Genomic DNA, 14839 nt, shown 5'->3' with positions numbered 1-14839 from the left:
GACCTAGTTTTTGCATATCTGAGTTGCAGGGGGATTTATTCACCATCCCACCCCTGGCTCCCTACGTTTCCTCAGTTCCACTGAAATAGTCCACTTACCTTCACACTGGACAGTAAGGATATTTAGGGGTCCTAATTCCTGATCTATCAAGATTAAATAAGGTGCACAAATGTAAAGCCACATATAAAAATTCAAAGTTTGCATACACAGCATGTATAATATGATGGTAATATTCTGTCCGACATATGATTTAGCCAAGACAAAAGAAAAAAAAAGATCTTTCTTTTCCATTCAGCAGGCTATTACCCAACTGCCTAAAAGATAAGTCACTATTTATTTTTTCCCTAAAAGATTCCTGTAGAAAAACTACGTGTTAAGGTGGGGTGACATCTGAGATAAAATTTGAGAAGTTATACCAAAGATGTGTATGTGTGCATGAACATGCACTTCTGTTTAGGTTTCCATAAAAATGACTGAAATGCAAAAAATGATATATGCTAGATTAGTTGGTCCACTGCTTAGAGGGATCTGGGTATTCTGCAGTTGCTTTTAGTTTCTGCAAATGATGATACATCTTTGTCTATATAAGCGCTGCTTTTGTGAGCAATTCTGCTTTGACACTGAAGTGTATTGTTTCGTAGAAGTCACCTCACTTGAGACTCGGTGACAACATGATTCGCATCTTGGTAACACTTAACATTGCTTCGAATCTCCCCTGTTCCCCTTCTCCCCTATGGCCAAAAGCACACACAGAAACTCTTCTAGTTACTAGACATGTTATTAGAGAAGACCTCAGAAGCCAGATGAATATTTTACTTTGCTTTTTAGACTGTGGTGGCACCAATGCTTCACAAATCAATGTTAAAGGGTGTTTAAAGCATTACTGAAGATAAGTATTCCTTCAAAGCCCTTTTTTTCCTTCAAAAATAGTAAAACTCATTTATAAAAAAACCAAAAACAAAACAATGACATCGATAGGATTTTAATTACATGATTCAGGTTGCAATGTAGTTGTCCTGACAATATTCTTTGAAGCCTGATTGCACAATTCTATAACTTATGATAACAAATACATAGTTTTACAACCATCCATGATCAAAGTTCTCTGGTTGATGAGTAATATTTTAAGTGTTAGATACAATGCATGTAAAAATAGAAAGTTTAAGGTCTAATATCATCCCAGAGAATGTTTCTGTTTGATAAAATAAATAAGGCAATAGACAGCCATTATTTAGCAGTGGCTTCCTTAAGATACGCTATCAAATCTGCCCTCTCTTTCTTACTCTTAAGGCCAGTAAAGACCATCTTAGTTCCTGGAATATATTTCTTCGGGTTTTCCAGATACTCCATCAATGTATCGTCTCCCCAGATTATACCTATGAGAGAACATTATTACAACAACATTGTAGAATTAAATTCAAAATAATTTATATCGTGTATCAGAATCTCTGTACTACTCTTTTCTAAGGTGTCCTTATTTTAATTTTTTATAGCTGAATAAAAATAATTCAACAGTATGATATAATGGTTAAAGTGCTGAACTAAAGCTCAGAAGATCTGGAATATTCTATACCTCAAAACTGGCTGGGAGACACTGACCAGTCACATTCTTTTAGTTCAACTCCCTCATAGGGTTGCTTTGAGGAAAATAGGACACATTACATATTGTGCCTACAAAATAAACTGAAGATATGAATCCAATAAAAACCAACAATGCTATATTAAAAGTTATACATAATAATGATTAAAATAAAGAAAGAAAAAGAAAAGGAACAAAAAGATCCATGTAATTCAAACTGAATCTAGCTCAATTATTAGCAAGTTATTAGGTGGGCTGTCTTGTACTGCCCAAATATCTACCTTAAAATCTATAGATGGAGACAGAACACAGTAGTTTAAAGTAGTAGTTTAAAGAGATAAAAAGGAACACAGAACTGTTTGCTTCCCACAAATTTAATTCCTTGCAAAATATACTACAGTTAGAAACAGATTTAAGAATTAGAAGAAAATTAAGATTGTTTTAGTATTATTTTAGAAGACTGACAGATATGCTGAAATGTTAGACCAATCATTGGTTATTGTTACAGTAGTTCAAGTGAATGTAATGAGGAAGTCCAAACATACTTAAACTCTGAAGAAATGTTTTTTGAACCATCTATCAATGTAGATATAATATACTGGTTCACATATAGTTCACATTGTGCCAAAGCAAGCCAAATCAAGGAAGAAAAAATAAACTGTCCCACAGTACCCAATTATAGTTAGAACTAATAATTTAAGAACCCTGGTTAGAATTTGCTTTTAAAAAAATTCTTATTCCAATCCCTTTTCTTTGCGTTTTGTGTCATTTTGAAGATGAGAATAATTTAGAATACTTTATCATTCTGAGTGAAACTAAAGGTTCTAAAACTTTGCAATGGGACTTTAGTATAATTCTGTTAAAAATTATTCTCCTAGTAAAATTCTACCAGCTATCTACATCAGTGATATTCCTGCACTAAAATTACCTTACTTAATAAGCAGGTTTTTGCTATCCACCTCCTTGTATCAATGCATAAAGTCAGGAAATACATTGATATGGATTGCATCATGAACTAACAGAAGTCTAAATCTCCAATTTAGAAGGATCAGATTATGCAATTGTTACTAAAGAGGACTGCTCACTGGCTAAGGAAATATGGGAAGTGGGGCCCCTAAGGGGCAAGAATTAGGATTCATTACATTCCAAAAAGTGTATTAAATCTGAAGGGGATATCTAACGTATACTAAAATACCCCTAACGTATATTAAAATACTGTTATCCATTGGAGCGAGAATCCATTTTGTTTGAATGGATGTTTTTAAACATACAACAATCCTCTGGTAATATGTCCTCCCCTTCCCATTGTCATTGCATTTGCTTTGCAAGGTGAGTGTAACACTTCCATTTTACCTTTGTTTTTGTTGGCTGCTGTGTAAGAGTAGCCAACAGCTTGACCAGTCTTTCGACCAAACAGACCATGTAGATTGGGACCAGTCTTGTGTTTGCCTCCTTCCTCTACAGTATGGCAGGTTCCACATTTCATAGAAAAGATCTTCTTGCCCTTTTCAACATCTCCCATTGTAAATGCTGAAGAAAAGACATACACATGTCCGCTGGGTTCATTAAAAACGTATGCAAAAATGGATAGAAATGCAAAGCAGAAGGCATTCTGAAACATTAGTTCATGCACAAACATTAAAAATAGAAGTGAACAGTGGCATGAAAATTGTAATGTTTACAAAAAAAAATCACTATATGCCGAGTTCCAATTCCCATTTCCAGCCTGGTCCCACACCCCTGTTCTAAATATAGCCTTTGGAAAACAACCTAGCAGCATACTGTCATTCACCCTCAAAATAACATAATTGGAATCAATTTAATGATCAATAACCCTAATGCTGAAATTGTGCTTCTAGAAAAAATGTATGATGTATTAATATGCACTTTCACTGAAAATTATTTTCAAGTAAACACATGCACTTAGGATATTCTGCAGAAGTGTGCCAAATATATAGTATCAATGCATACATTATTATGGAAAATACTAAGTTGATTACTGCAAGTGAGCAGAATTAAGCACATTGATTTAACAACAAAACGAGGTCCTTATGCAGTACCATCTGCCAAAAGTCCTCATTCAATTTAATAAATTATTCAATGACCCTGACTATGACCTCTGATCGACACAGAAACCATTACTTCCGCAGGAAGCAGCGAAGGTTAAATCTGCTTACTCCGTCCTTCGTGGTGAATGGGTCTTATTTCCAAGGGAATCGAGCTTCCAAGGGAAACAACCCCAAAGAGGCGCTTCCTCTCTCCTTTAACCAAGTCCAAAATACGGGGCAACGTATTTTTTAAAGACGGCAGAGATACCTTAGGACTCCCTCTGCCTAAAGTGTATCCATTGGGGACGTGTTAAAGCGGCGCTCTTTTTAAAATTTTAATCAGATTTAAAGTCACGTTGAGCCGCCGCCCTGACATCCTTCCTTCGTCCCATATAAGGTCAGATGGCGCAGCAGGCAGCGCCTGCTTCGTCTCTTTCGGGAAGAAGGACTGGCTCCTTCAGTAGGGGGCCGCTTGAGATGGACCCGGCTTCCTCCATGGGTCACTTTCCTGATGTATTGTACTACAATTCCCATTATCCAGAACCGGGATGATGGGATTGGTAATCCAACACGTCCACGGAGCGACCGATCGGAGAACAAGGCAGTTCCTCACGTCCAAGCGACGCAGGAAAGATCCAAAGGGGGGGGGGGGAGAAGTTTCATTCCATAGCCACGTGGAGCCGCGAGCGGTCTCTTGAGGTTCTGCGCAAGCGTCGCCCGCGAGCCTGCTGCTCTGACCTCGCGAGCCCTCTTGTCCCCGACCCGCCAATCCGCATCAGCTCAGAGGCGTCTCCGGCTTTTCCCACCAAGTCTTTTTTTCCCAATTTCGGAAAGCTCCGCGCAATCTTAGGATGGGTTCTCTTTAATTACCAGGCTAAGTCGAGGATCACGTGTAAGAAATCTGCGGTACCGCAGTCGAGCCGATCTTCCTCTCTCAGCCGCACCTTCTCTTACCCAAGGACACCCGGTACGCAAGATTTTGTAACCGGTGCCTCTGCAACCAAACTCCCTGCTCGTCTATTGTACGTCGACCAATCAGGCGCTAGGTAGAAGCAAGCTATTGGGCAACCTTGGTGCCTATCATCATCTAGCAAAGTAGATTGAGTTTCGAGGGACGTCTGATAAGCCGGTCTGGTTCTGCGCAATGGGAAAGGACGTAGGAAGGCGGGGGGGGGGAGCTACGCATGCGTATTGGGTCGTTGTAGCAAGGTCAAGACTATTAGAAGCCGCTGTGCCTTTCACGATTTTTTCCCCTCAAGGGTCATGTGAGTGAACTATCGCCGGCAAAGAATGACGTAAACGAGGATTCCGCGTGTAAGGAGAGGAACTTGGTGTTCATTTGGCGGCAAATAGGTGATAGTGCAGTGGGTGGGTGAGCGGATAATGATGCAGTTATCTAGCTCAGACATGTCAAACACAAGGCCCGGAGTGGTTTCATGTGGCCCGCGAAGCCATCCTGGAAACAGTAAGGGAACGGCCCCCGCTGTCTTGGCCCTGGCCCAGGCTGGCCAGGAGCCAATGTACAATTTCATGGTGGTCATATATGCTGAAATACATTCAGTCTTTGCTCCACAAGCCCATCTGGAAACAGCGAGGGACCAGCCGGTGCCGTGTCGGCACTGCCCCCTCGGTGCATGCTGGGGAGTTATCACCCTTCATGAGGAATGAAGAAATGCACCATCGCCTGGAAGTGGCCAGCACATGGCCCTGCCTACTTCGGGCAGGCTAGGGGTTGGGGCAGCATTGTGCTTCTCTTCAGATTCATGCCACCCGGCTCAGCCTCTTGGCACTGTGAGTAGAGCACCCCACTACCTGCCAAAACCAGGCAGGCTAGGGGCTGGGCAGCATTGCGCAGGTAACATTGACTCTCACGCTGCTCATGGCTTCCCCTCCCATAGAGCCCACCAAACTGGTTATGTGAAATAGGCGAGGGCCATGTGCTGGCCACTTCCAGGCAATGGTGCATTTCTTCATTCCTCACAAAGGATGACGCTTCCCCAGCTGTGTTTCTTGCCTGTTTTTCTCCCTCCCTCATCTCAAATATTTTCCCACCACTGTTCTTTGGAAGGAAGGAAGGAGAGGGAGGGTCTGAGGGAAGTCCTACCTTAGTCCTGCCCTGCTGCCCTTTCACCATCCCCTTGCCCCCTGCTCCTGGCCTACTGTGGGGTGTCTCCCATCCTATTGCTAAGGAAGCTTTGGATACAAAGCCAGGTCTCCTCACATGGAGAGGGAATAGGCCTCCCTCTTGATTTTACCCTCATACCCGTCATGAGCAATCTGGCTAAGGAGAGCAAGCACAGCAGCAGCAGCTGGGCACCCCCTTGGGGAAGTGGGGCTGGGCTTAGTGCTGTGGGTGCTTGAGGGCTGGGCTAGGCATTTGACCTCCGCGCCACCACCCAGCCCCCCTCCCCCGCATGGCCTGAGAGGAACAGTGAGGCTCCTCTGGTAGACCATGCCTTGGCACTTCCCTGGTCCCATCTCCTTCTGCCAGAGACCCTCAGATCTGTCCCACTCCTGCCCAGGGCCCCATAGGCACCCTTGACACAAATGATGTAGAGCTGGCCATGCCCACCCAGTAGGCCATATGCACTCCAGCCACGCCCACCCAGTAGGCCACGCCCACCCTGGCCACACCCAGCCGGCCCCCCAAGGGCAACCGCAATGCTGATGCGGCCCTCAATGAAATTGAGTTTGACACCCCTGATAGAAAGCTTCTCTTGCACATTCAGACTCAGTTATTAAATTCGGTTTATTGGAAATACACATCTGGTTTGTAACAGTAGATTGTGGATAGTGTTTATATTTTTGTGTCCAAATTGCTGACAGACCTCAGAAGACCTTGGATGACTTCTAAAGCTAAGCAAAATTGAATATGGTTGTATTTGAATAGGAGACCATCAGGCGTACAAAGCAAAACAGACAGGAAAACATCTTGGTAGAAAGCAGTGACGAACCAAGAAAAGAATGTGGATGTTGTTATATACCACGACTACAAAAATTGAGCTTGACTCAGAGCAGACTTTCTCTTACTTTACATTTGGAGAGCCCATATTCTTCCCCATGCCCCAGAGATCATCAGTCCTCCTGCCAAATAAAAAATGGGCACTGGGAAAGTTTCCAATCTTGAAGGGACAGGACACATCTAAAGTAGCCAATAAGAGTGGACAATCCTAGCCCCACTACAGTCACTGTGAAACAACCACAAACAACCTGCAGATAGTACTTGCTTAATGATCACTTCTTCAAAAACTGTTCAAACTTACAATAGGGCTAAGTGAGTACTAGTTACAATCAACTCTCATATTTACATCAGTCGCAGAGTTCCTGTAGTCATGTTGCAAGGCAGATACATGGTGCTGGGTTCACAATTATGATTTTACAGCAACCTGCTGTCATGTGATTGTCATTTGCGATCTTTGCTGGATTCCTACAAGCAAAGTCAATGGGGAAGCCAGCAGGAGGTTACAAATGATGTACAAATGACATCTTAATTATCTGCAGTGATTCATTTAACAATGGCAAAATGTGGAACAGCCTTTATTTAAACATTTATTGAAACCAATGTATTTTCTACTTAACTAGAAAAGCTTAATACAGCAGACCTAGTGCTTCCTCTTCATTATTTTTAATCTCATTTCACACACGCACACACGTGTGCACATGCACACACACACACACACACACACAGAGTGTCAGGGAGGCAAATACATAATTCTGCCTCCTGTGAGGTGAGCTATCCTTACAAGAACAACTCTGTGAGGGAGGTTAGACTAAAAGAGAGAGAGCAACGCCCAAAGTCACCTGCGAGTTTGCATGGGTGAAGGTAGAATAGATTCTTGATTTCCCAACTCCTACTTTAATACCTTAATTCCAACACCACACTTGATCTCAGTTCTGATATTGTTTCTATTTCCTGCAATTTTGCCTTCCTGTAAAGTGAATATTTGTAAGATTCTCAGTAGGAAAAACATTCATATTCTGTGATAAACTGCCTTGTGAATACAATAAGTCATTCCATTGGATTAAGTATATATAAAATTACTTTATTTGACATCATATTGCAAATAGTGAAGATAGGATGGTAATTATGAATACGCTATCAGTGAGTTATAAAATCCAACCCATTGCCTTGTAATCATCATCATCTTTGTCATTTTTTGCTGTGGGCACACTGGCACATATTAATGAAATTCTGTTGCCTGTTCTCAAAAGTGTACACATACATAACACACATATAAACATGCTATATACAACATGTATATACCTACACCCTTACATGTAAATACATATAAATATTAATCACTGCCCATCTTGAATACATAGCAGAAAGAGGAAGCTGACTCTGGATGTTCTGCTTCGGATACCACGAAGCCTCCTCCCAGAAGGTAACAGGGAAAACAGGTCGTGAAGAGGATGTGTATCATCCCAGACAATGCTGCGGACCCTGCTCAAGCATTGCTTATATGTTATGTCCTGTATAGAAGGGAGTGAACTGCCAATAATCTTTTCTGCCATCCTCACCACCCTCTGCACCACTTTCCTGTCTGAGGCAGTGATGCTTCCAAACCAGACTGTAATACAATATGACAGGATGCTCTTGATTGGCCCTCTATACCAGGGCTTTTCAACCTTTTCACCCATTGTACCACTTTTAGGATAAAGCAATATCCGAGTACCACCAGTCGCCCAGCAAGGTGTCAAAAACATGACCAAAAAAAGAAAAAGGAAAAAATTATAAAGTGCAGGTAGTCCTCGACTTACAACAATTTGCTTAGTGACTGAAGTTACAACGGCACTGAAAAAAGTGACTTATGACCATTTTTCACACTTAGACTGTTGCAGCATCCCCAGGGTTATGTGATTTACATTCGGATGCTTGGCAACTGATTCATACTTACGGCGTTCTGTGTCCCAGGGTCATGTGATCAACTTTTTGACAAGCAAAGTTAATGGCTGGGGGTGGGGGGCAGCTCTTCACTTAGGTTGCAGGGTGCCTGTGTGGGGGGAATCCATGGCTCTCTGGTGGAGGGGGGTGGGATTGGGGTGGGTGCCTTCCTTCCCTCCCTCTCTCCCATTGTCCCTACATTTCTTCTTTTTTTCCTTTCTTCCTTTCCTCCTTCTTTGTCACTTTCCTCCCTCTCTCCCACTGCCCCTCCCTTTCTTCTTTCCTTTCTTCCTTCCCTCCCTCCGTCTTTGTCCCTTCCTTCCCTCCCTCTCCCACTGTCCCTACTTTTCCTTTCTTTTTTCCTTCATTCCCTCCCTCTTTGTCCCTTCCTTCCTCCATCCCTCCCCTCTTTGTCCCTTCCCTCCTTCCCTCCCATTGTCCCTAGCTTTCTTTCCTTCCCTCCCTCTTTGTTCCTTCCTTTTGCAAGCAGGAAATCTTGCACAGGAACTGCAGCTGGGGATTTCTCTCTCTCACACTCACACACACTTTCCCTGGCTTGCCCCCGCATCTGGGGTTTCCTTCCTGGCAGTCCGGCTCCTGCGAGAGGGCAAGTGGGGAAGGCGGCAGCAATTGTTGTATCGAGCCCCGGGGTTCAAGGTCTCGCTTTTCCCCTTTTCAAAACAGTTCAGTTGATTTGTGCTTTTGACTTCAGGCACTGTTCCTTGGGAATCCTCTCTCCCCACCCCAAGAAGCAGGGCTTTTACTCGCTTTTTGTGCTGCGAAAGGATGAGTCGTGCAAAGCGCGGTAGCGCAAAAACCGAGTAAAAGCGCTTTTTGGGGTGGGGAGGAATGGGATCAACATTTCTGGGCACGACTTCTGAGCACAGCTCAGCTGATCCCAGGCTCCTGCCCAGCTCGCTTGTGGAAAAAAGCCTGCTTGCTAATGAGCTGGGCAGCAGCCCGGGATCAGCTGAGCTGCGCTCAGAAGTCGTGCTGAGAAACACTGATCCTGGGCTCCTGCCCAGCTCACTTAGCAAGCAGCCTCTTTTCCGCAAGCGAGCTGAGCAGCAGCGTTTCTGAGCGTGACTTCTGAGCATGGCTCAGCTGATCCCAGGCTCCTTCCCAGCTCGTTTGCAGAAAATAGGCTGCTTGCTAAGTGAAGGCCCAGGATCAGCGGGCTACCCAGTGCTGATCCTGGGGCTTCACTTAGCAAGCAGTATGTTTTCTGCAAGCGAGCTGGGCAGGAGCCATTCGCTTGCTAGCCCTTCCCACCCAAACACACCACTTGCTCACTCACCCTCTCTGGCCGCTCCACTCGCTGTTCCTCTGAAAACAGGCCGGTCTGCCCCTTTTGTACTTTTTCTTCTTTCCGCCCTCCTCCTTTTCTTTTCCGGGTGCACCAGAAGCTCCAATTAGCATGTTGCCACAGATCCTGGGGATTCTGGCAAGCTCTACAACTCCAGCTGATCTCCAGGTCTTTGTGGCTCCATTTTGACTTGTTCCCTCCCCCACTGTAATTAGCTAGCTGGGCTCGTGTACCACCAGCCAGGGGCTCACGTACCACTGGTGGTACACATACCACCAGTTGAAAAGCCCTGCTGTATAGAAAGTAATAAGGACAGAGGAATTACAGACCTATCAGCCTGACCTCAATACCTGGGAAGATTCTGGAAAAGATAAACAACGAATCAGCGAGCACGTAGAGGCAAACAAAGTCCTTACTAAAAGCCAACATGGGTTTGTCAAAAACAGATCATGCCAGACAAATCTTATTGCATTCTTTGATCAAGTGACAAAATTAGTGGATCAGAGGAATGCTGTGGATATAATTTACTTGGACTTCAGTAAGGCATTTGATAAAGTAGATCACAACCTTCTACTTGATAAGATAGAAAAATGTGGGTTAGACAGCATCACCACCAGATGGATTTGTAGCTGGCTGACCGCTTGTACTCAGTGTGTGGTCTTCAATGGAATCGCATCTACATGGAGGGAAGTGTGTAGTGGGGTGCCCCAGGGCTCTGTTCTGGGCCCAGTGCTCTTCAACATCTTCATCAACAATTTGGACGAGGGGATAGATAGGGAACTCATCAAATTTGCAGATGATACCAAGCTGGCAGGAATAGCCAACACTCCAGAAGACAGGCTTAAGATACAGAAGGATCTGGACAGACTTGAGCACTGGGTGCTATCTAACAAAATGAAATTCAGTGGTGAAAAAAGTAAGGTTCTACATTTAGGCAAGAAAAACCAAATGTACAGGTATAGAATAGGGGGTATCTTGCTCAATAGTAGTAACTGTGAGAGGGATCTCGGAGTCCTAGTGGACAATCACTTAAATATGAGCCAGCAGTGTGCTGCAGCTGCCAAAAAAGCCAACACAGTGCTAGGCTGCATTAACAGAGGGATAGAATCAAGATCACGTGAAGTATTAATATCACTTTACAATGCCTTGGTAAGGCCGCAGTTGGAATACTGCATCCAGTTTTGGTCACCACGATGTAAAAAAGATGTTGAGACTCTGGAAAGAGTACAGAGAAGAGCAACAAAGATGATTAGGGGACTGGAGGCTAAAACATAAGGAACGTCTGCTGGAATTGGATATGTCTAGTTTAATGAAGAGAAGGACGAGGGGGGACATGATAGCAGCGTTCCAATATCTCAGGGGCTGCCACGAAGAGGGAGTCAAGCTATTTTCCAAAGCACCTGAGGGCAGGACAAGAAGCAATGGATGGAAACTAATCAAGGAAAGAAGCAACCTGGAACTAAGGAGTAACTTCCTGACAGTTAGAACAATTAACCAGTGGAACAACCTGCCTCCAGAAGTGGTGAATGCTTCAACACTGGAAGTTTTTAAGAAAAGACTGGTATAGTGTTTCCTGCTTGAGCAGGGGGTCGCGCTAGATGACCTTCAAGTTCCCTTCCAACTTTATTATTATTATTAAGATGTACTTTTCTCATGCAATGCAGAAAATGCAGCTCCTGCTGCACCCGCTTCACCAGTGTTAGCTCATTAGCTGCACACCCAGAAATTTGATGCTGCTAACCATCTCCACAGGTAAATCATTAATACATAGAGGAGTGTGGCTGTGCCTGCCTTTTCTGAAATCGACAGTGATCTCTCTAGTTTTTCCAATGTTTAAAACTAGGCTGTTTTTCTTATACCAGTTCACCAGACCCTCTACCTCCGTGCGGTAAGCACCCTGATCTTGAATAAGGTCCACGACTGTTGTATCATCCGCATACTTCAAAATATGGTTGGTGGCAAACCTTGGACAACAGTCATAGGTCAACCGGGTAAACAGTAGCGGACTTAGGATGCAGCCCTGGGGAGAACCTGTGCACAAGAAAATGGTGTTAGAAATATTAGTTCCAACTCGCACATACCGGGCCCTGTCAATAAGAAAATCAAGAATCCAGTTGCACAAAGGATTATTAAAGCCTAAAAAGCCCAGTTTGTCTACACTGAGGAGTAATTGTATTAAATGCCAAACTGAAGTCGACAAACAGCATTTGCACATGAATATTTCTTTCCTCTAAGTCAGGGGTCCCCAACCCCCCAGTCCGTGGACCGGTACTGGGCCACGGCATGCCAGCAACGTCCACACAAATAAGCAAAGCCCCATCCATGAGATGCAGGCCCCCTCCATCTCATCTGGAGCTGCAGGGCTGTAAGGGTGCAGCGGAAGAGCCCGGATCAGTACCAGGCTCCAGCTGGAGCTCGGCACTGATTCTGGCGCTTCTGCTGAGCCCAGAAGAAGTGCCGATCAGCTGGAATGTTGCAGCATCCCCAGGGTCTTGTGATTTACATTCAGATGCTTGGCAACTGATTCATATTTATGACGGTCACAGTGTCCCAGGGTCACTGCCAATCCTCAACAGAAATGCTCACAACAATGAAAACCTCGGACAGGAGGAAGAGCTCCGCTGGGCAGGCAGGCAGGTATCTTGCTCGGCTGTGGATTGGGAGGCACTTTTTTCAGTGCCATTGTAACTTCAAACAGTCACTAAGCGAACTGTTGTAAGTCGAGGACTACCTGTACTTCATCACTTTTTCCCTTTTTTTTTGGTCATCAAGTTTTTAACACCTTGCTAGGTGACTAGTGGTACTCAGATGTTGCCATATCCTAAAAGTGGTACAATGGGTGAAAAAGTTGAAAAGCCCTGCACTAGAACATTTATTTTCATCTGGATGATCTGTTTTAGAAATATGCACCTTGGCACCTTCTAGAATTATAGATGGCAATTCTTATGTCCAATTAGTAAGACCAGTAAGGATCATTATTCAAAATGTATGGAGGGCATAGGTTTTCCTATTTTGATCAGTTTCACGAGGAAAGAAAATCACTAAAAATCCACCTTAGAATACTCTGCAGAAAAAAGAATGTTTTCAGTTAAATGAGGAAGGGAGAGGACTACCCACAGTCTGCTGTGGAACGGTGTACCCTTTTGGGATTTCATCTAAAACACGGATTCTCCAATCTGATGACTGTCAGCTGTTTGAACTATACACAATAGCATTCCATATTGCAGTCCTCTGGCACATATGGCGTTTGCCAGATGCAATCTAATTCATTAGCAGTTTATGAACAAACCCGAAAGATTTTTTCTGCGGCTTTCATATCAGAAGATGGACAATTAACAGTTTTAAAATCTTCTAATACCGGAGTGCTGTCAGTTCTGTAACTAAAATCCTTTATGCTAACCATACCAGCAAATTGATGTGACTTTAATGCAGAAAGTGGAAAATTTCTCTCCAAAGAGAGAACATACAGTTTATATTTGAAGCGGCCTGTTACTTTGAACTGGCAATTTCCTGTTCATGGATATGGTATCTCAAATTAAGTTTGCCACCTGCTGACAATGTGCAACTAGGGCAGGGATAGTTTAAAATGCTCACAATTGCAAGTCTTGACTAGTGTGTCATGTGATCAGGTGAGAGGGTTCCATTTCATATGGGTGTTGGAACAATCGTGTGTCTGGAAAATAAATTATATACTGTATTTGTCCATGTATAAGATGCTATTTTTTTCCCTGCAAACACCCTGTTCAAAAATCAGGTGTATCTTATACAAGTGCAGCAACTTATACACGAAAAAATAATGGTAACCTCTGCAGCCCAGGGCATGCCTGTGTGGGTTCTTTTCGTGCCGATGCCATGCTGCCTGGTTCAGGTGTCAAGATCGTCAGATGGTGGCATCTGGAGGCAGTGGATGGGACCAGCAGCATGGATGGCAGCTGTTATGTATTAAGCTTTATTGCGACACCTAAAGCTGTGTATAAGAGTCACCACCAGGAGGCGTTAAACTGTAACTGTTTTGGCAGGAAGCATTTCGGCAGGAAACAGAGGTTCAAACCGATTGGTTGGTGGAGTACCTGGCCAGGTGATGGCCAGGTATATGAAGAGCACAGGTAGCCCCTATTCCCCCAGTACAGTCCCTCCCACCTAATAAAGAGCTGCTATGCTGTACTCATCATCTCGGTGTCCTTCCTGCTCTCCAGAACCCACTACACAACAGCAGCGACAGCCCTTTCCCTCCCTCGTACCTGTATGCTGGCGGGGGACCCTGTGGAACGCAGCTGCAAGGCCATCCTGCTTGATTATAGCGGCCGGCCAAACTTCTGGATTTGCCGGCTCAGCTGTTCAGCTCTCCACCGAACAGCTGATCAGTGTGGAGAAACAGGGAGTTTAAAACCTGCCTTCACTTCCTTTGCCTTGCTGTCACGCTGGTGGTCATGCCAGTTTGTTTACCAGGGTCAGGAGGCTGCTGCTGTGAACTGACTATGCATGCTCATCATGCCGGATGCTGGTTAGATGGGTGGGATGGGGTGGGGCTGGGGGGAGGCGTCTATTTAGAGCGTTGGGAGCAACAACTTCGTTTGTTGTAAACTTGGAACTCGCATGCCAGAGTGTCTTTTACAAGGGTCTTTTACAAACGCACATGGAAAAATACGGTACGGTTTATATAACAGAACAAAGATTCTGATGCAATATTTGAAAAGTAGATAGCATGGTTAAAAACAGCTAAGTGATATTCTATTTTACAGAATAGGAGCACTGAGGGTAAAAGACACAAACAGTTAAGCACAGCAATTTCTTTACTTGTAGTTTATAAAGTATCGGGAATATGCAATTTTGGCAGACTACTGCACATCACAGAGGCCTGCTAGTATATTCTTAACCATGCCTACATTAGAAGATATTGAAACAATTCCATAATAATAAATAATTAAACTAACAGAGAAAAATACCAAAAAATAAAAAGACCAATTCAGTAGTGGAGTCTGTGGTTGAGGTGTTTATAAGTTCTGCTGTTTGAGGAGTTA

The 14839-nt window shown here is 43.9% G+C and overlaps 1 protein-coding gene across 1 annotated transcript; it reads right to left on the bottom strand.

Annotated features, from left to right (window-relative positions):
• Nucleotides 1-948: 948 nt before the first annotated feature.
• Nucleotides 949-4713, bottom strand: CYCS (cytochrome c, somatic). The gene is made up of 3 exons (XM_083376775.1): nt 4498-4713; nt 2933-3109; nt 949-1376 (listed from the first exon to the last, which is right to left on the bottom strand). Exons 2-3 carry the CDS (start codon nt 3099-3101, stop codon nt 1228-1230), a joined length of 318 nt encoding a protein of 105 aa, XP_083232901.1. The 5' UTR covers nt 3102-3109; nt 4498-4713; the 3' UTR covers nt 949-1227.
• Nucleotides 4714-14839: the final 10126 nt, after the last annotated feature.

The sequence above is a fragment of the Vipera ursinii genome (assembly GCF_947247035.1).
Source record: "Vipera ursinii genome assembly, chromosome: Z".
In the NCBI taxonomy this organism is placed as follows: domain Eukaryota; kingdom Metazoa; phylum Chordata; class Lepidosauria; order Squamata; family Viperidae; genus Vipera; species Vipera ursinii.
This window is presented reverse-complemented; position numbering and strand designations above follow the sequence as displayed.